General features: G+C 43.7%; 2 protein-coding genes across 4 annotated transcripts; one reads left to right on the plus strand and one right to left on the minus strand.

Moving 5' to 3' along the window:
- The first annotated feature begins 1,623 nt into the window (after positions 1-1,623).
- LOC143013322 (urotensin-2-like) lies at positions 1,624-3,199 on the plus strand. Its single transcript, XM_076166898.1, has 4 exons — positions 1,624-1,908; positions 2,421-2,540; positions 2,759-2,802; positions 2,887-3,199. Exons 1-4 carry the CDS (start codon positions 1,803-1,805, stop codon positions 2,998-3,000), a joined length of 384 nt encoding a protein of 127 aa, XP_076023013.1. The 5' UTR covers positions 1,624-1,802; the 3' UTR covers positions 3,001-3,199.
- Positions 3,200-8,321: 5,122 nt separating this feature from the next.
- Positions 8,322-15,628, minus strand: LOC143013234 (calmodulin-binding transcription activator 1-like). 3 transcript variants are annotated; one of them, XM_076166792.1, is made up of 14 exons: positions 15,556-15,628; positions 15,455-15,519; positions 15,136-15,332; positions 14,956-15,034; positions 14,508-14,835; positions 13,872-14,347; positions 12,969-13,147; positions 12,590-12,821; positions 11,610-11,681; positions 11,435-11,455; positions 11,123-11,322; positions 10,448-10,522; positions 10,169-10,199; positions 8,353-8,385 (listed from the first exon to the last, which is right to left on the minus strand). In XM_076166792.1, the coding sequence occupies exons 1-14, from the start codon at positions 15,626-15,628 to the stop codon at positions 8,353-8,355; spliced, it is 2,061 nt and encodes a 686-aa protein (XP_076022907.1). The 3 variants fall into 3 exon arrangements, with proteins under 3 accessions (XP_076022908.1, XP_076022907.1, XP_076022909.1); XM_076166793.1 differs by lacking the exon at positions 10,169-10,199 and having other exon boundaries at positions 8,322-8,385; XM_076166794.1 differs by lacking the exon at positions 11,435-11,455 and having other exon boundaries at positions 13,872-14,031; positions 14,483-14,835.
- Between the last annotated feature and the right edge of the window lie 421 nt (positions 15,629-16,049).

The following is a 16,049-nucleotide window of genomic DNA, read 5'->3' on the forward strand; positions in this document are numbered from 1 at the left end:
TGTGTGTGTGTGTGTGTGTGCGTGCGTGCGTGCGCGTGCGTGTGTGTGCGTGTGCTCACTTAAAATGAATTTATGTTCTCGTATTCAATTATGTCGATACTCTATATATTATATATATATATTGCATTTACAAACTGTAAACTGACATCACATCTGCCTGGAGACTTCACATACTTGTACAACTCCACACACACTCACAAACAAACAAGCATGATTGAGACAAAGTATCTCAACTAAATAATTTGACACCATCCAGCTGGTTTATGACTTATTTCCAACATCGGGAAAGACTCAGATAAACACAGGAGTACAATATTTCCCTCTGAATAGCAAAGGAGGAAAAGTATAAAGTCTAATAAAGAGGAAATGCCAGAGATTAAACTTGAACAAGACAAGAGGACAAATTCAGTATGATTGACTGTATTGAACTTAATACTACTACACATATTGCGTAAAAATAGTTAAGTGAAGTGTGTTGTTATAGGTATTTCCCGCCACCTTGCTCTCCTGTATTATGATTTATTCTCCGTCACCTCTTCTCTATGGCTCTTGTGTTATGTTGACTCTTTTCATGCCATTGATGGTCTGATAACACTGAGGTTTTTCGAAATGGTGTTGGGTTTTGTTGTGGCTCTGTGAGCTGGACTGGTTAGCCACCCCTGCTCTATTGTATGAGTTGTGTGCCTCATACACAATAGGACAAACTTCAGTTCATGGGTTGGCAGATTGAGGCTCAACATTTAGCTTAGGGGCTGGAAGAAACTGGGACCTTGACTAATACAGAGTATAAATCTTAATAGGTTTCCATGATATACAGCAACATCTAATGGAGTGTCTGGCCCTCCAACCATAAAATTAAATGTCACTGTTGCCTCTGCGAGCCTCATTATCATACAAGAGACTGAACATTGACGTCACGCTCTAATAATAAATACACAAATAACACGGAGAGGTATGAAATGTGACTTTGTAAATGTCTATTCCCACCTGTACCCAGTCTGCCCACCAATAGCAGGGCTGATCTGTCTGACCATGCTGGACGTGCTCATAAAGAGGATTTTATTGCATGACTAAGAAGAAGTGAAAGCACAAGTAGAGCATCTTAGCAGAACAAGGACGCTAAATAATGTGCATGAATCAGTGTGATTCAGTGACCTGTGGGAAAATCTCAAATTGACTTGAAATGTCAGATGGCTTACAGGCTACCATGTCTTGAACATTTGAGCATTTCCACTTAACCCGCAAGCAATTACACTACTTTATTATGACTGCACACAGCTTTGCATCGGCACAGCTGTGACAGAGGAGCGCCGGGATTGAAGAGGATTTAAATGGTTGGGGAGTTTAATGACTTCCTATCATAAAAAAGAACAACATTTGTCATTTGGCTGCCCGCTTTCTCCACCTGCTCCCCTGTGGGATGTTGTCAAACGCCACATCTGAAACACCTGGTTCGATCCAATTTACACAGTCAGTAAAAACAGTCAGCCAAGCCACAGAGCTGATAAAACATGACTCTGCCCTTGAAACATGGACGGCAGCACTCGTGGGTTTTACTGAGCCTATAATTCATCTGTGACTGCCTGTTGATTTATTGCGGTCAGGCAGGATGGGACAATGGATCTGATGGCTGATGTGTCAGATGGGGTCTGTATATGTGCGTATATGTGGGAGGGGAGGGAGACACACAGCTTGAAGTATATAACCCAGTTGGGACGGACAGAGATCATACAAGACGTCTTTGCATCCTGTGAACCTGCGGGCAAGTCGGCAACATCTCCATCAGAACCATCGCCGTAGTGATGAAGTGTAAGCAGCTGCTGTCCTGGGCCGTCCTGCTCGTGGCCTCTGGCCCGCTGTTGGCCCACCCCATTACAGAGTCCGCTGAGATGTCCTATCCAGGACCTGGTGAGTGGGACGCCATATTACACTGGATTAACATTTGGCAGTGTGTTTATTTGTGAAGATTTGTTTCAGTTCACACACATTGACTTCAGTATGTTAATTTCCTAGTTGGTGTCAGACAATAGATTTTACTTTTCTCATCAAATAATAAAAAATACTTTGCAGAATTTTGTCATTTGTTTCACTATTATCCCTGTAAATATAACGCTACTAAAACATTATTCTCATGTCTGATGACAGAAAACTAAACAACCAACATAACTGCTAATAAGTGCACACCAATACAATTTAGTATTTTTTTTGTAAAACAATTCGATTTTGGTTTAGAATATTGTGTCACGCAAAAACATGAGACAAACAAGAAAGAGTACAAACGTGATTTACACTGAATAGAATAAATATGGATGAACTCAAAGTGACCTTCAGCTGTTTTTGCACGTCTGTGGATAGAAGCTCTATGCTGTGACATTATTGACCGACTGTGTGTGTGTGTGTGTTTTGGTGTCCTCCCTCAGTGTCAGCAGAGGACAGAGGAGTCGGCATCCTGGAGGATTTGTCTCTTTCGGAGCAAGCCTTCCCTCAGGACGGGGCTGGAGCCAGATACTCTCTGCTGTCTGGGGAGATCAACAGGGATGGTGAGAACACACACACACACACACACACACACAAACACACACACACACACACACACAATATTCCCTTTTCTACTTATTTCACCGCTATTTTTTGTAGTCAGTCTGGATATTCTGCAACAAACCTGCTCCTCTAACTTCTCCGATCTCATTTGCAGATGTCACATATGCATCCAAACAAACCTAATGGAATAAACAGGCTTTACATTATTCTCTCTCAGGTCTCAGAACAGCAGGTTTGCTCCCCAGAGGGATGAAACGAGAGGTGGGTTTCCACAAACATTACACCTAAAACAGCATTGAAGTGTGAGCGACATGACTAACATCAACATTACATGTGCTCTTGCAGGTCTTGTTGGAGAAACAAAGCCTCCTTAATCCCTTCAGCCGCTTGATGGGAATCAGGAAGCAGTTCAGGAAGAGAGGAGGGAATACCGAGTGTTTCTGGAAATACTGTGTGTAACTGTGACGTCGCACACAAACAAGGCCTGCACTTACAAACTCCCTATCTTGGACTCATGTATACATACAGACAAAACACGAAATATCAGGCGCACACACACACGCACTCACACACATACACACGCGCACACACACGTTACACACACACACACACACAAAGAACATTTCCATAGGTCTGATGGATCTGTGGCTGGGGGTCCTCAAGGTGACTTTAATTTAAAGATTTTGAAGTTTTGTTCAATATATTTAACTTTGTTTCAAATGTCCTGAGCTGTCTGATGTCTGATCCACGGTGTCTTAAATACAAACGTGAATAGTTACATGTTAAATAGAAATTAAACTTATATGGTAAACAGTGTGCGTCAGCTCTTTTCTCTCTGAGGTGTTCTGGCAGAAGAAACAAAAAGACTTGGCAAACTCGGTTCTCGAGTTTTCTTAATTTTTTCCTTTTTTTATTATTTTACAGCAGAAAGAATATAAAGCATTCAGAAAACATCTTCCATATTTTAAGGGCAATTCAAAACGTTTTGCATGGCTTCAGCAGCTGAAATCTCTTTTTTTCCTTTTTTTTTTTTAAACATATCCATCGAGTCAGTGACGCTTGTACATGCACAATTACAAAAATAAAACTTACAAACAAGAGAGGGGAAGAAAAAGGCCAAAAAGCAAAAACACATTAGGAGAACTGAGAGGAGATGAACGTATTTTTGGAGGGGTGGGTGGGTGAGCGGGGGGGAGTGAGGAAGAGGAGGGAAGGTGAGGAGGGTTTTTTGGGAGCAGAGGGAAAACTGGGTCACGTAACAGGGAAAGACAGAGAGAAAGACAGCTATAGAGGAGAGGAAAATAGATCTAACACTAGTTCACATGCAAAGTGTTGAGGACCCGTGGCTTTCTATCAAAGCTGCCGGGCCTTTTCTTCTTCTCGGTTTGGAATTGATGAAAACGTGCAGTTCGGTAAAGGGTGCCATATAATTGCTGTCCATAAACTACTGAATGCTTGTCTTGCAATACTGGCATTTGCATAAGAGTAAGTCGACTACATGTGTCCAATCGTTTTTAAACTTCACTAGGTCTATAGGTCTCCACAAAATAGTTCTTATTGCTCTGTGTCCACAAGTGGAATATGTTGTAAAACTGTTTTCTGTTCTGTTGTCCTGATGTGCCTACCTTTCTCTGGTTAGGGGGAGGGGGAGGGGGAGTGGGAGGGGTAGGGGGGAGGAGGGGTGGGGGGGCGCTTGGACAAAAGAAGAGGAGGAAAGGCAGATTCTCAGGTCAATTCACAGAACGTCATGAAAGCCATAATACACGAACGAGCGTTGCCTATCAGGTAACATGTCGCCTTATTCGTAAATGGCAGTAAAAAGAAGATTTGCAGGCGAACGTTTCATATAAGTAGACTCTTAATCTTGGACGCCCGCCACACTTTGTCACATCTCAAAGGCCTAAAGAAACGGCCCCCCCGGCGATTTTATGATTTGTCAGCTTTGGACAAAAAGGAAATCAGATCCTTTATCTTAATGAGCTGTAGCAGGACTTTATTGCAGGGCCTCACCGGTGTCTGTAATGCTCTACATCACAGGGAGAAAAGGGGTTTATATATGTTATCTATTATGTTTTAAAGTCAGTTCAGTTCAGATTTTGCAGTGGTGAATGTAAGTTGACCAATTTCAGCTTCTTCTGCTGTGAATAACGTGTCCCGCTCTGTTTCCTCCTCCCCATTTTGGCACCCTGAGTAAAATACAGAAGGGAGGTGAACCAGTCCCAGTAAAACTGACACCTTGACATGTCTCCATGTGCGCTGTGCAGTGTCTTGTGCATGTGTTTGTGTGTACTGTGTGTTGCTTAGTTAATACTTGCTATATATACTCTCACAATGGTCTCCAACCTTGTCTGTGTATGTGAAGTTGGGAGCACACTGATCAAATCTAAATGAATCAGAACCAAAAGAAAAAGGTCTAAAAAGTTTAAGCTTGCTCTAAAAACAAACTCGTCCCCATGCGTCGCCACGACAATGTCAGTCGATGCTGCGTATTGATCATCGGCTCGATTTGTAGCTTTCCCTTCTGCCCTCCGGTCACATGCCCTCTGTCTTTCTGAGTTCTGTGACACGTCAAACCAACGTTCATCGTAATCCAGAACAATAAGTCTTTTAACAAGTCTATCTGACTACCGATTCTAGGAAAATAAGCATGCTTTAGGTGCAGTTCTGTCACCCAGTTAACTATTTTACCCATGCAAGCATAATAAATCCTTCTCCTTTTGCCACTTCGGCTATGCATCCTAACCACGGCCTGGAGGATGAATGCAAGGCAACAAACCCCAGTAGTGGCATTTCGTCTAGAAGCTGTCCCAGTAGAAAACAGCAAAGAAGGCAGAAAAAAAGTAAGAAAAGCTTAGCATGTTGACAAGTTGGAGTGCTGGAGTGATGGTGGTTGGAACAGGTGAGTGACAGGTGATGGCGGTCGTGTGTGTTCAGTCTGTAACATTCTCAAATTCAAGTTATTCTGAAACTGGATGCGTGTGATGTCTTATGAAGAGGCACTTTCTACATAAACACTTAATAAATAAGGTTCACATACCAGGTCTGTTGAAACAAAATTCAACCAACCAGTCAGTCAATGAAATAAATCGAACTAACACACGTTTGGCCTAATAAAAACATGGAAACACTTCAGTGGCACACACACCGTGGCTGAAGAATCAGTGCCATTTCTGGGATACAATACACACTTTCTGGTAGCACTAATTAGGGGTATTATAGGAATTAGGCAGCGACCAACAGGCACCTCAAGACCAGCAGCTCACGTGTGTGTTCTCTCAACGGAAACACTGCCAGAGCGAGTGTGTGAGCATCCCATGTACAAGACATTATTAACGGCACCAGTGCACTTTTGTTTTTAATACATACTGCAGGTTTCCACAGGTGTTTTGGCTCATTGACCTGATAGAATCATTTTAGCACCTTTTTGACTGTCGGATCAGTTCAGAATAGTTTAGCTGTTCGACAAAGAAATCCAGTCCAGTTTGCTACAGGTGTGTTTGGACATCTTTGTTCTGTGTTTACATGGGAGTTAAGGCCTTTCCAGACCCCTGGCAGCCCTGATCAAGGAGTTTTCCATCAGTGTGTTATTTTCAGGGAGGATTTATAACCAGTTTATAGTTTGTAGTTTGGAAATTCAATGTTCAATTGCACAATAAAAGAGGTGAATGAATGTCCCTCAGTGACAGAGGGCAGTAACATGTGAGGCTTTATAGGGTCACCATGGGCAAGGCTGCCATTTACAATCTTTAAGATCAGACAAGGTATCTTAGCAACACAACACATTCCATTTGCGATGAAAACAAAACATAAATTCAGAAGTTTTCATTCTTTTCTATGAAATAACAATGCTTACTCTGTGATGGCGAACGTCTCTGTTGCTATGGCAATGGAGGAGACATGAGAGACTTCAATGTTTTCTGCTTAAATATGACTATTTGTTCCAGTGATCCTCGGCCAGTTGTGACTTTATGGTCGTCAACGCTCCTGTGTACTTCAATGTATGATTATCTGTTCTGCAAAAATGAACTTAATTCTCGTCTTAAGCTATAGAGCATTCACATACCTTGGCACCATTGGCAAAAGATTCTTGGTAGCCCAAAACAAAAAGAAGTGTAAAAGTAACCATACTTGTTTCAAGATAATTTTGCAGACTTTCCTTACTCTAAATACAGTAATTTTTTTTTTTTACTTTTTCATATTGCAATAATGTCATGCTTTAGCAAAATGTTCTTTTTAAGAACAATCAAAATAAAATAAAATACTCTTATAGTGAAATAGTTTTAATCATTTTACAGAGCATAGCCACTACTGCTTTTGTTGTTTTTTTCCCTTTTTAATCTGTTCATACTTCTCATGCACATAGCTCATTTTGATCCCAGGTATTTACACTATATACAAACAATACAACCACACTTCTTAGGCATTCAAAGAAAACTATACAAATATTCTCTTTTTGTCTCGTACCTGTTTTGACCCCTTTTTAATGAATAAAATAATATATTTCTAAAATACAATCCCCTTTGGGTAAATGTTTTTTTCCTACGTACTTTCAGCCTTCTCTATATACAGAAATCGCTCAATTGTCAAAAATATGGATTTGTCAAACCCCTATTTTGGGACTAGCTTAGGGACCCCTCAAAGAATCTCTAAGACGTCAAGGCAATGTATGTGATCTTCCCCTCAAAAGCCTTCAGAGGCTCCGAAGTTCATTTAAAAAGAATATTAATAACCTGCATGACCATCATAACACGAAAGAGGCAAGTTCTTCTCTCTTGTTCGCTTTCAGAGGCGCAATCGATCGAACGAGGCAAACGAAATGAAAGCGAAACAGGACGACATGAAGATTCATTGCTGAGATGGTAGAACTCATGGAGGAGTGAGGGTGGGTGGGCATGTGGACCACTAAACAGGAAACAAAAAGAAAATCAGAGGATAGGCTGAAAGACCATAAGCACACAAGCAAAGACTTTTGCCAAGAAGTCATGCATTTTCTTTTCAAAAACAGATTCTGAAGATACACGTCACCAATACAGTAGACATGATGGCATGATGGAACAAATACATTGGACGGCATGGAACAAATTCAAGTAATAAAGTTAGTTTTCCTATGAAATGGAAAAAAATGTCCCCATCTGCTCCTGCATGGTTAAACCTCCTCCTACATTCATTTGTAGCTCCGCCCACCAGGGCAGACTGATGGTGCAGATCACAGCGGGACGGAAAGCATCGGTCAGGTAAAATGAGTGGATGTGTGGGTTACCAATACATTTGGTGTTTGGTAAAAAAAAATAAAAAAAACACAAAAACAAACAAAAAAACATCCTTCCTCCAATGAATGAATCGGTCACTGAAAAAGTTACGAAACACGATTAGAGCCCAAAGTGTTTCTGCGTGGTCTCGCTATCCTCTGAGATCTCCTGCTGCAGCCTCAGTGTTCTCCTCAGGTCCTCAGGTATGACGGACCTCCACGTCCTCTTCCTTCACCAAAAGCAATCCATGAAAAAGTGCAAAAAATGCCATGAAGCAAATGTTCTGCACCCCCCCACCCCGCCCCTTTAAGTTTATAATCCCACAGAAGTCGCCACTCTCCAACCGAAATCAAGTCAGTGGGAAGAATAGATATGTGAAAAATGCTGTTGTACATGTATGAGAAGTAGAACCAGTGACACTGCAGAAGTAGTAATAATTGCAGTGTTTGCATTGATGTTTCTTTTTTCATTTCTCTTGTAAAATGTCTTGGGTACAAACAAAAAAGAATAAGGGGAGTCAGGAGGGTGATGTCACATCGCGAGGGGGCTCTTCTGGGGGGTCTCATGATCCCTGGCCCTTTTCAATTCTTTCACCCTGCAAAACAGAGAGACGAGCCGCCATGAGTGCAAACGTCCGAGACACACACACACACACAACATCAAGTCAGCCCAGGTCATCGGGATCTGGACCCGGTCTGTGAAAGGAAAGAGACGATCATGACCACTACACCATCACAGCATGAGTTTGTAGGATTGGGAATTCAAAGGCAACACCAGGACGAATACAAGCGAGAAATCTGTTGGCCAGCTGTCACAAACATTGCATTTCTTTGTTAATATAATGATTAATAAATACTCTACATTAATTTAAAAAAGTGACAGTTGGCACAAGGAAACAGACATTTGGCACTTAATGTATTGTGCACACAGATGTGACAATGGCATTACAGCAGTAAATAAAAAAGAAGAGTCAACTTAATCCTTGTATATTATATCATCAGTCAGTGAGGAAAAAAATTCATTGCTGCTACCCGTTCAACTTATAAAATGAAAACAAATAAACATAAATAAATGGACCTTCTCTCAAAATTGAAATCTTCAAATATGCATGAAATGAATAATCTGGCATCTAACAAAATAATACATTGGTGCTTGATCATATTCCTGCAGTGTGTGAAAGAGAAGCGGTCAACCTGCCAAGTATACCTGAAAATGGATTTTAACACATCAACCAACACTGTGTAATGGATTCAGCCCCGGTTCTGGTTCACCTAAATACAGCAACATTTATATGTGGACGAGAGCATGTTAGTGCATGTTTAGAGTCTGTGCAAACACGTGTGTGTGTGTGTGTGTGTGTGTGTGTGTGTGTGCAGCATCCTCTCATGCTGAGCTGATGTACTCCCTGGAGGTATGAATCCATTACAGCTTTGTGTTGTACTCCCAGCGGGTGGAGGATCCAATTGTTTGCTTTTTTACTGTGACCTATATGCACTCATAAGTATCTAACCTATATGATGCCATATGCCACACATGGTACCCTACTTGAGTACCGTGAATATGGTAATAGTATGCAAGATCAGACTGTATGTGATGTACAGTATGTGATGAGCTTTTACTATTCTATTTGTTGTGATAGTGTGTTGACGCATATTACATCTGACAGTTTGACACAGTTTTAGCAAATTAAAGGGGTCAAGTCCCCCTCTCAGTCTGTTGGATGGCTAGATATAGGACACAGCCAGTCAGACAGACGGACAGCTACTTGAGAAAACAGCCGGCCCATAGCATGCCTAAAGATAGAAGAGCAAGGCCCATAGTTGTCACCACTCCACATGCAGCAGAATAAAACATAATGGAGGAAAAAACCTTCCATTCGCTCAGACTGGCTTCCACACAAAATCGAAAGGAACCAAAAACATGAACAGAAAATATTTCCAAGGAGAGAGACAAAAGATTAAGAGAGTCGGAGAAGAGCCTGTTAAGTGTTGCAGTGATGTTGTCATTCATAAGCAGTGGTTAGTTTAAGTTCTCTCTAAATCTGAGCTTCTCAGTCCACCTGTGGCTCCAAGTCGGCAGCCTTCATGCAAGCAGGCATCAAGCAACAGTGATAGAGAGGTAGGAGGAGGGGTGGCGGGAAAAAGAGAGAGAGCAGAGGAGAGAGTGAAAGTGAGGGAGGGAAGGAGAGAATGCAAAGGTCGAGACCTCAGGGGGAGATATTTGTATCGTTAAAGAGGAAGAGAGAGTGTAAGCAGAGTCAAACAGAAACAACAGAGAAGGAGAGAGAGAGGGAAAGGGAGAGCGAGAGCACGAGAGAGAGAGAGAAAGAGAGAGAGAGAGAGGAGTGGGACGAGCTGAGTTGCCGAGGCTGCACTCACCCGCTTGAACAGTCTATGGTCCATCAAGGGGCTTGGCATAAACAGCAAAACAATACCAGACAGCTATTAGCACAAAGTAGGCACTGTGGAGGAGGGGGTGGGGATGGGGGGGCTAGGACAGGTGGGGGGCCAAATACAGTCAGGGGGTGGGGGGGAGCTTAGGTGTTGGAAACATGTCGTATAACCCAATTTATTTTCCGGCAAAATCTAATCAAACCATTGAGTGAAAGAGTGTGTGTGTATGTTATAATATGCTGCATCAGTATGTGTGGGGTCTACCTGTGGCGGCAGCGACGTAGGAACCTCATGATCTTCCTGGCAGCCTGATCCTGCCTCTTAGTGAGCAGACTTCCCCTACAACACAACACAAAGAGAACACTGTTTATTGACTGATCTGTGTGTATGTGTGTGTGTGTAGAAATAACTACAGATGGATAATGGATATAGTTCATATCCACCACACAAAATATACAGTGGGCAGTGTTTTCTAACCAGGCTTGCATGTTGTTTACATTGTTAACATCACAGCTTCATCAGCTAAGATGCTGATTATCGCAAAATCACAATCTTGCAATTAATTCCAAATTATAGGGAACCAATGCCTGTAAATAAATAAATATTTGTCAAATGCTTTCAAGCAATATAATTTAGCGGGTTTTTGTTTCTAACACCATTAAAATATGTTTTTCAATGTCTAAACTACCATGGGGGCCCCTTGACCATAGTGGGGCCCCTAAGCTGCTGCTTGTGTTGCCTATTATGTAGGGCCGGCACTGGATATGACTCAGAGACAACTTAAAAACATTACTTTAAGTTTTTACTCCTCCTGTCTGTAAAAATGTTTCCAAAATCAATCATTTCCAATAAGTTGATGCCTGGAGAGTGGACCGATAACGATCCTGATGTCTCTGTTTTATTCCAGTGTTTGTCCTCTGTGAGTGAGTGAGTGTTCACCTCAGTTTGTGCTGCACGAGGGCAGCAGCTGCCCCGCGGTGGTGGGGCTTCAGCCTGCCAAACTCCTTGTAGCTGCGGTAGTACTGCTGGATGAGCACAGCGGCCCTCCTGCTCTGCTGGAACTTCTTTTGTTCATGGTAGCTGCGGAACTTACTCTGGATAAGGATGGCGGCCTGCGTCATCTTCTTATAAAGTGCATACTGTCAACAAGAGCGAAAAACCCTGTGTCAGGCTTTACAGTGCGGCAACAACACAGTTTGGTAGTGAAGACAGCTGCTTGTTCAGACATCTAAGGTACTGAAAGTATGTTACCTTCAAGGCTATCCATGTTAGCTTGCAAACAGAAGAAGACATATTGTGAATTACAGACTAACATAAGAGATTAGCTTGGGTTTGACAACTATTCAACACTGAAACTTGTTAAATAAAGCACTGAGGTTATTTGACCGTTTCCATAGGAACGCCTGCACAATTTAGATGGTCTTACCTGTTTGTATTTCTTGTAACAACGTTGAATAACGGCAGCAGCTACTTCTTGTTGCTCCCGTAATGGGCGCCCCTGCAGGAGAATAGAGTGGGAGAGGTCAGAGTTCACTTGTAGGACCTTCATTATTACCACAAAGTACTTTAGTGGCTCTGTCAAGTCTCTCTGAGGTCTCCTGGCGTCCTGCATCTGAATGCCTGCCTGGGGGAAGGGGAACTGTTGATGAGAGACAGTCAGTTTTGGGCTTTGTAGGGCTGAAATAGCAAACCGAGGGTCCACCTCAGTATCAGGCAAAACCCACGACAGTGAACACTTGGTCATATGAAAACTTATTAAAAAAACTAGCTGCAAGCACGGAGAGAGGTGGGGGCGGGGGGAGGGATGGCAAAGGTGAGGGATGGGATCATCGGGCAGCAGGAGAGGTGTGGTGTGTAGAGAGCTATAGTTAAAAACAGGCAGTAGCAGGCTCCATACACCTAACTTACAGAGTCAGAGCAATACAGAGAGAGAAAGAGAGAGAGAGAGTGAGAGAGAAAGGGGGAATGTTCAGTATAGAATGTAAGTCTAATTGGAGAGGGGATATAGGGGGCAGTGCGGTCGTTTCTCTAAGCAAGGCCATGCTCTGCTCAAGCCACCTTTCCCATGCTGAAACCACAGGGACACATTTGAATGTATTTTTCGTTAATGCCGTCGTGTGTATATGTGGAGAGAGGAACAGAGACAGAAACAGACAGGATACTGTGAGAAGTACTCAGCGGCTTCATAACCAGTATCCCCTCAAAAGAAAGGTGTTAGTGAACTGTATTACAACCTTCAATATTAACAACAGGAAAACTTATAGATACCAAATAAACTTTGAAGCCGCCAACGTGTATTTCATCCACCACTGAGATAATAAAAATCTAAAAATGTTATACCAGTCCTAACAGTGCAGCCTGTCACTGTGGGCTGCAGTACACACAGTATACGGCACAGGCCTGTACCTTGTACTTGCGGAAGGCAGTTTGGACTAGGCGGGCGGCCTCGTACAGCTCTCTCTGCTCTGGGTCGGACAGAGTCAGCTGGGCCAGGTCTCGCTCCACCTTGCTGTTGGAGGCATTGATGAACTCACTCCACTCAGCTGGGGAGGGGAGCGTGGCCCCCTCTCTCAGCGGGGACCTCCCAGGACTGAGGCTGGGGTTGGTCGATGGAGTCAGGGGTTCATTATATAGAGATCTGAGGAAAGACCACCACAGACATTTTCTGCTTCAAAATCGGTTTACTCCCGACACGTTTGGACAAAACTACGCGACTAGAATATCAAGGTGAACCACAAATTTAAGTATTTATAAAGGGATTTCTCTACACCTCGGCGCTCTTTACCGTAAGTGTATGATACTTGGCAGCTGCTCAACATCACCCAGGTAGTTGGCCAGCCAGTTCATGGTGTTGCTGACCCCTGAGGTGTCTAAGGGCATAGAGTCCATGGCGTTGAAGTTCTCTTTTTTGATTCTCTCCGGTGTCGCTTCGATGATGTGCTCTGCCAGGGTCATCATATTCACCTGTTAAATGGAAACAAAACAGGTGACTGAGCAGAGGTTTCACCTTGACAATGCTGTGAGTTTATAGGTTTTGCAGCTGAGTGACTGTCTATTTAGGTAATTATACATTACAGGATGAGTGGTTTGGCTCCGAGTGAGTCAACATTTGGTTTTAATACAAATGGAGGGGGTAATAATGACAGTGACATTGCTGGAGGCTGAGATGGCACTCCAGCACATCATCCCTTGGAACAGGACAAAAAGTGAGATGGATGGCAGGAAGAATCTCTTGGCTATGGAACTACATCAATACAGAGTCTTTATTATGCTGTGATTGTCATCGACAACAGTGCCAGGTTGGCCCGATGTTTGCCGCCTCCTCGATGCAGAAAGCACAGAGGAAAGGAGCGCTGGTTTCATTTCAAATGAATCTCATTATGCAACGTTTGCTTGCAAAGTCCGTAGCATGCAACTCTCCACATCTCCTCCTTCCTTCTACACCAGGATACCGTATATAAAACACAGGGATGTCTTGTGGAATAATATGCTTCAATTGATAGTGAAGAACATGAATAAAAAATATGCTGTAATACATATTTGTGTAGCTCAGCGGATGTCTACCTTTTGCCAATTAGGTGTCGCAGTGTCTTGAAAGAACTTGAGATAAAAATGTTTTGGGCCCTGAACTGAAACTTTGATTTATACATTGACCTCACAAAGCACACAATTATTTCTCTGCTCTGACCTGTAGGTCATCCATCTGTGTGAGACAGTCCTGGTTCTCCAGATCTTCCCGGTAGGATAGGAGTTCACTATCCGCCATTTCTCGGTCTGCCATCACCAGCATGCCTAATTGTTCCCGCTGACGTAACCGGTTGACCAGTTTCTCCTTCCCCAGACTGCTGCTTCCGCCGCCTCCAAGCCCCTTCCTTCCGAGGTCACTGCTGGAGTAACTCTCTCTGGAGGTCCATCTGGCTGACCCTGTGTTGACTCCCCCAGCCAGCCCCTTGCCTGAAGTCAGGCCCTCTGCAGACAGGTTCTTGGGGCTAGCAGACAGATTGTGTAGCTGTTGCTGCTCAAGGCTCAGAGGAACAGACATGGCCTTGTCAGGTCGGGCCTGAAAAAGTTCTGGGTTGGGTTTATGCTTTTTAGCTAGCGGGAGGTCTCTCTGGCCCTCAGTGCTGTAGTAGTTGGAGGGCTCTGATCTGGGCCGTCTCAAATCTGCAAGAAATGTAGAATATAACAATAAGTGACAACATGTTCTGTATATGAAATAGTTGTATTACCCTGAGAGATTCTTACGTGTTATTATCTAAATTACTGAGTGTAAGAGAAGTACAAAAAGGAGGATTACACTGGCCTGGATTGTGTGTGTTGCTGCTGGAGGTGGTTGTGGTGGTAGCAGCACCTCCCTTCTTGCCACTAGGAGCTACTACACTGTCATTCGCCCAGCCTGCCATCCAGCTGTCTGTGGTGGCGGCATCAGGGGCTGGGGAGAAGGACATGCGAGTGGTTGGGGGTAGAGGGGTTGGAGTCTGCTGCTCCTCTCTCTGTAGCTGCTCCAGACACTCGGCCAGTTTGGTATGGCCACGAGAGCGGGCAATTGATAGAGGCAGGCGACCTAGAGAGTCTGGGATGGCGAGGGCACGTCGATCCCATTTGTACAGGACCACCGCCGCCTCTAGATGACCAAGTGCACACGCCCACATCTAGACAGAGAGAATGGATTTAAAAAGAAGCAGGAAAGGAAATGGAGTTGGTGGATTCTGCTGAACTGATTAATCCCCGTGGTACAACTACCAACTTCATTCATGCTCGAAAGAACTTACGAGAGGTGTGCAGGAGAAGTGGTCCACATTTAGAGGGTCCACTTCCAACTCCAGGTCGATACTATCAGCATGCTTAGTGCTGGGCGGAGTAGAGAACACAATTAGAGACTCAAAGCAATTTCATGTGAGGTGCTCCAGGAACACCAGAGCACCATGACGCATCTTGTATTATGTCCTTACCGCCATTTGATGAGGGTCTGGATGAGGGTGGCATAGCCCTGGCCTGCAGCCAAGTGAAGAAGTGTCATGCCTCTGAAGGTCTTGGAGTGGATCAAATGTTTGGACTTGGCCCAGCAAGCTCTGCTCATCATCTTCTCACAGACCACTACGACACGGCTTTCAAAGGAGCTGCTGGCCTGTGCCTGAACAGAGACACACTTACATAAAGAAAAAAGACAGAATGTTATTTGTTGTTGTTGTGTACACATATGACCAATACAGACCCACACAATCACTACTAGTCTTTAATAAAGGTGAGTATCCTGATGTTGCTTTTTACCTGTGACTGGCTGTTGTTGCCTCCTCCTCCACCTCCTCCTCCGCCACCTCCTCCTCCCCCTGTTCCTCCCGTTCCTCCCCCAGGTCCGCCACTCCCCGTGCTGCTCTGCTGTTGGTGGCTGGCCATTTCTGCCATCCTCCTCTCCATCTGCTCCAAGCGCTCCAGGATAGACATTCTGAACTGGTTATCTGGGGAAACAGTGGGATACAAGAGAAGAACACGTCAGCACACGAGGAGCATCCAGTGTGCAGAAATGGCTGTCTTTGCTGTGACCAGCACAAACAACCCTATGTCCTGACAAGACAAATGATCACACACTATACACCACAAGCTGCACCAAATATGTTGCTGTGAAGTGCACTGAGCAGCAGTAAGTCTGTCGCAGTGACCTGGAGCAATGAACACAAGCTAAATCTTACTCCACCATAGAAATAGAAAGGCCAGTTCAAGCTATACAATTCCAATACAGCAGCCTGGACAAGAATGCTACTTAAGTGCAGGTTACAAGAGTCAGGCTTACAAACACAACAAGGGAAAGAATATGAGAAACATCTGTTCATATATAGCAATCTGACACAACACCACCAAAAAGGTG

Source organism: Genypterus blacodes, unplaced genomic scaffold (assembly GCF_046128005.1).
Source record: "Genypterus blacodes isolate CSIRO-AG114 ecotype Tasmania unplaced genomic scaffold, CSIRO-AGI_Gbla_v1 ptg000156l_1, whole genome shotgun sequence".
Lineage (NCBI taxonomy): Eukaryota > Metazoa > Chordata > Actinopteri > Ophidiiformes > Ophidiidae > Genypterus > Genypterus blacodes.

What these genes read in the sequence shown, in the direction of transcription:
- LOC143013322 (XM_076166898.1), top strand. Translation starts at nt 1,803, where the DNA reads ATGAAGTGTAAGCAGCTGCTGTCCTGGGCCGTCCTGCTCGTGGCCTCT. An exon ending in GATGTCCTATCCAGGACCTG is followed by an intron (nt 1,909 to 2,420) that starts GTGAGTGGGACG and finishes GTCCTCCCTCAG; the next exon opens with TGTCAGCAGAGGACAGAGGA. An exon ending in CCAGAGGGATGAAACGAGAG is followed by an intron (nt 2,803 to 2,886) that starts GTGGGTTTCCAC and finishes GTGCTCTTGCAG; the next exon opens with GTCTTGTTGGAGAAACAAAG.
- LOC143013234 (XM_076166793.1), bottom strand. Translation starts at nt 15,628, where the DNA reads ATGTCTATCCTGGAGCGCTTGGAGCAGATGGAGAGGAGGATGGCAGAA. An exon ending in CAGACCCTCATCAAATGGCG is followed by an intron (nt 15,035 to 15,135) that starts GTAAGGACATAA and finishes TACTCCGCCCAG; the next exon opens with CACTAAGCATGCTGATAGTA. An exon ending in ACTTCTCCTGCACACCTCTC is followed by an intron (nt 14,836 to 14,955) that starts GTAAGTTCTTTC and finishes CTCTCTGTCTAG; the next exon opens with ATGTGGGCGTGTGCACTTGG.